Source organism: Echinops telfairi, unplaced genomic scaffold, assembly GCF_000313985.2.
Source record: "Echinops telfairi isolate 266 unplaced genomic scaffold, ASM31398v2 ScPeMD7_10;HRSCAF=50, whole genome shotgun sequence".
In the NCBI taxonomy this organism is placed as follows: Eukaryota; Metazoa; Chordata; class Mammalia; order Afrosoricida; family Tenrecidae; genus Echinops; species Echinops telfairi.
Genome location: NW_022103907.1, coordinates 12,668,648 through 12,671,469, shown reverse-complemented (window position 1 = coordinate 12,671,469; position 2,822 = coordinate 12,668,648). Strand labels below are relative to the sequence as shown.

The 2,822-nt window shown below is 48.4% G+C and overlaps 1 protein-coding gene across 2 annotated transcripts in view; it reads right to left on the bottom strand.

The window, feature by feature from the left end:
- Positions 1-1,993, bottom strand: part of GEMIN6 (gem nuclear organelle associated protein 6) — a 4,924-nt gene extending 2,931 nt beyond the window's left edge. The window contains exons 1-2 of one of the 2 annotated variants that reach the window (XM_045287011.1): positions 1,890-1,993; positions 827-967 (exon numbers count right to left, since the gene is read on the bottom strand). In XM_045287011.1, the coding sequence (XP_045142946.1) occupies positions 827-954 (128 nt within the window). In that variant the 5' untranslated portion in view covers positions 955-967; positions 1,890-1,993. Of the gene's footprint in view, positions 1-826; positions 968-1,442; positions 1,675-1,889 lie in introns of those variants that run through there. The other variant, XM_004711120.3, reaches the window with a different exon arrangement.
- Positions 1,994-2,822: the final 829 nt, after the last annotated feature.

The following is a 2,822-nucleotide window of genomic DNA, read 5'->3' as shown; positions in this document are numbered from 1 at the left end:
GTCCCATAGGGTGAGGAGGAGTTGGAACAGACTCTTTGGCAGCTAAGGACAAGAAGTAGACATTATGACCAACTTGTGAGATCCCACACGGCTTCTAGGACACATCAAGTTTGTGGTTTAGTTCTGGTAAATTATGACAGCTCACACATGCACAAGGATGACGTTAAGATGGTGCCATGGAGGGAAGCTAGGCAAAGGGTATATGCTGGACTTCCTCTGCAGCCTTCCTGTAAATCTAAAATGATCCCCCAAAACAGTGTGTGTGTCTATAAACTTTGAAGTATTCCTGGGAAAAAAAACAAACCCCAAACCAGACACTAATCAAACCTCAGGATCTAAATGCCAATACAAAAAGATAACTTTTCTTTTCTCCACCACCTTAAAAAGATAACTTTTGAGACAATCAGGAAAATCGGATCTCAGCTTGTGAATGAGCTAACAGAATTATTAACTTTGCTAGAAGTTACCATGGTCGCGTGGTTATATTTATTTATCTGTTAAAAATACATGGAGATATTTATAAGTAAAATGGTACAGTGCTTGAAAATTATTTGAAGTTTCAAGTGGATAAGGTTAGTGTTAGAACACTTCTATATGTATGACATCTTCTGTTAAAAATGTAGTAAGCGCTACATTTCTGATTCCAACCAAGTATCTGGCTGTCTGACAGATTCATCCAGAATTTAAACTGGACTTAGATTCTGGGAAAATGAAATTATTATATGAGAATACTAGCCTTTCATTTACGTTTTCTAGGTTTGGACATACATATATACAGGCAATACATATGGATGTCATGTTTCAGGGAAATGCGACACATACTCACCTGGCAGAGACTGGATCTGTGGTTAAAACCCACCCTTTATACTCCTTCTTCTCACTGGCTGTCACCTTGACTTGTTTGTAAATGTAATCTTGCCATTCTACAGGGCTTTTCTTCATCCATTCATTCATGGTTGCCAGCTGGCTAGATTTAAAACACCAGTCTGATTAACATGTGTTCCATCCAAACAGATGTTTTACCCATAATCCTCAAGGCAGAGCACATCTGTGATTTATCGCAAATTCTTAAGCAGTTACTTAACTACAAATACGTATTACTGTATAAGGAACGGAAACTACGGTTGGAGGAAATGGCGTATTTTTACATTTGTCGAACGAATTTTAAAATCGATTCGGAGACGATGAAGTGGCTCTGGCTTTACCGTTTCGTGCGAACGTTCTGGGGACACTGACTGGCTGCGGGTAAACCTCGCCTCCACTTGCAGTTCTGCGCCCCGACCCCTTCCCCACGGTGCCCGCACACCGGCTCGGAAGTCCGGTCTGCAGACCATGCTCCCACGTTGCTTTCTCTCCGTCCAAGTTCACTGCACATCACTTTCCAGCCAAAGCGGAGACCCCGGCTGACAGACGCCCCCTCACTTTCTGGTCCTGCTACCTACCGGCAAGCCCGGCTTTCCCTTAAAATGCTCGGCGGCACAGGTGCGCAGCGCCGGAGAGGCGACAGCTAAGGTTCCGGCGCTCGGATCCCCGCGCCTGTGCACGGCCGCGCAGCACGTAGCGCGGGACTCGAACCAAGGGCAACTTAACGTGTGGTCCGTGCACGCAAAGAGCACACCAGGTCCGACTCCGGGGAGCGCCCACTGCCCAGGACCGCGAACAGGCCGACGGCCGAGCAAGCCCGCCGGGGACCGGCATGCTCTGCGCCCAACGTCACTTCCGTCCCCAGGATCCCCCGGTTTGTAGTCCGCGGTGTGGCCCAGCCCCGTCACCGGTGCCGTCTCCCGCTCCCACGAACCAGGAAAGGTTTGCGCGGGGCCTCAGGTTTCTGTGGAAAGATAGGCTGTCGTTTGATCCTCTCCCCTGCCTCGAAGAACACTTCAAATTACCTTTTCTTTCTCGAAAAGTCTCCTGTCAGCTTTCCAGACGTTATTGCAACGCCCTGCCATCGAGGCAATTGCTACTCCGCGGACGGAACGGCCCAAGAGGGTTTCGGAGACGACCTTGAGGGCAGTACCAAGTCTGGTTTCCACTGCTGCCCGGGCGTGGGCACAGCTTAACCCAAGGGACTTCTGGGTAAAATCGGAATTCCTAACACTCTAGAAGCACTTAGAGAAGAGCGGTTGGACCAGCAGAGCTCCTGTTTGATCTGTCGGGCGGTGATGAAGCCTGCTCATTGGGATGTGCCCTTGCGCTAGTTCTGTGGTAGGTGCCTTAACTGGGGGAAATGGACAAGTGTCTTGGATTCCAGGTAGCAGACCACTCACTCACTATAAACCCCGTTGATGGAAAAGTGTATAGGACTTGCTACCACCACAGATTTCTGATCACGTTGGCTTCTGACATGGTCCAGATTTCATTCACTTTACAGTTGGCTGAGTGCGTTAGTGACTTTTAGTGGATTGAATTAGGTTATGCAAATGACGTTGTTTAATTAGTTGTGAGGTACGAGCCTCCACAATTGAACGGGTCCACGCGGCGGTTGTGTAATTGATAAAATTAGACATCAGTCAAGAAAAAGCATGCACGTTTTCATCTCCGGGACCGCTATGACTTCCGGAGCCAGGTCCAGCAGAAAGACTGTATTTCCAACCTGGGCTTATATACACTCTAGGGACCATGCCAGTCCCGCTAATTACAGGTAACCCACATGCATAACAGGAAGGGGTTGTACAATAGGTAGACACATGATGGGAAGGCATACACACATGGCAGCCTAACTTTGGTCTTCCCTGAGTTGGCTTGACCTCACGTGTCTGGGCTTTCCTTCAGGGGAACAAGCCGTTATCCTTATCAGAAGGGAGAGGGCTCTACTTAGGGTG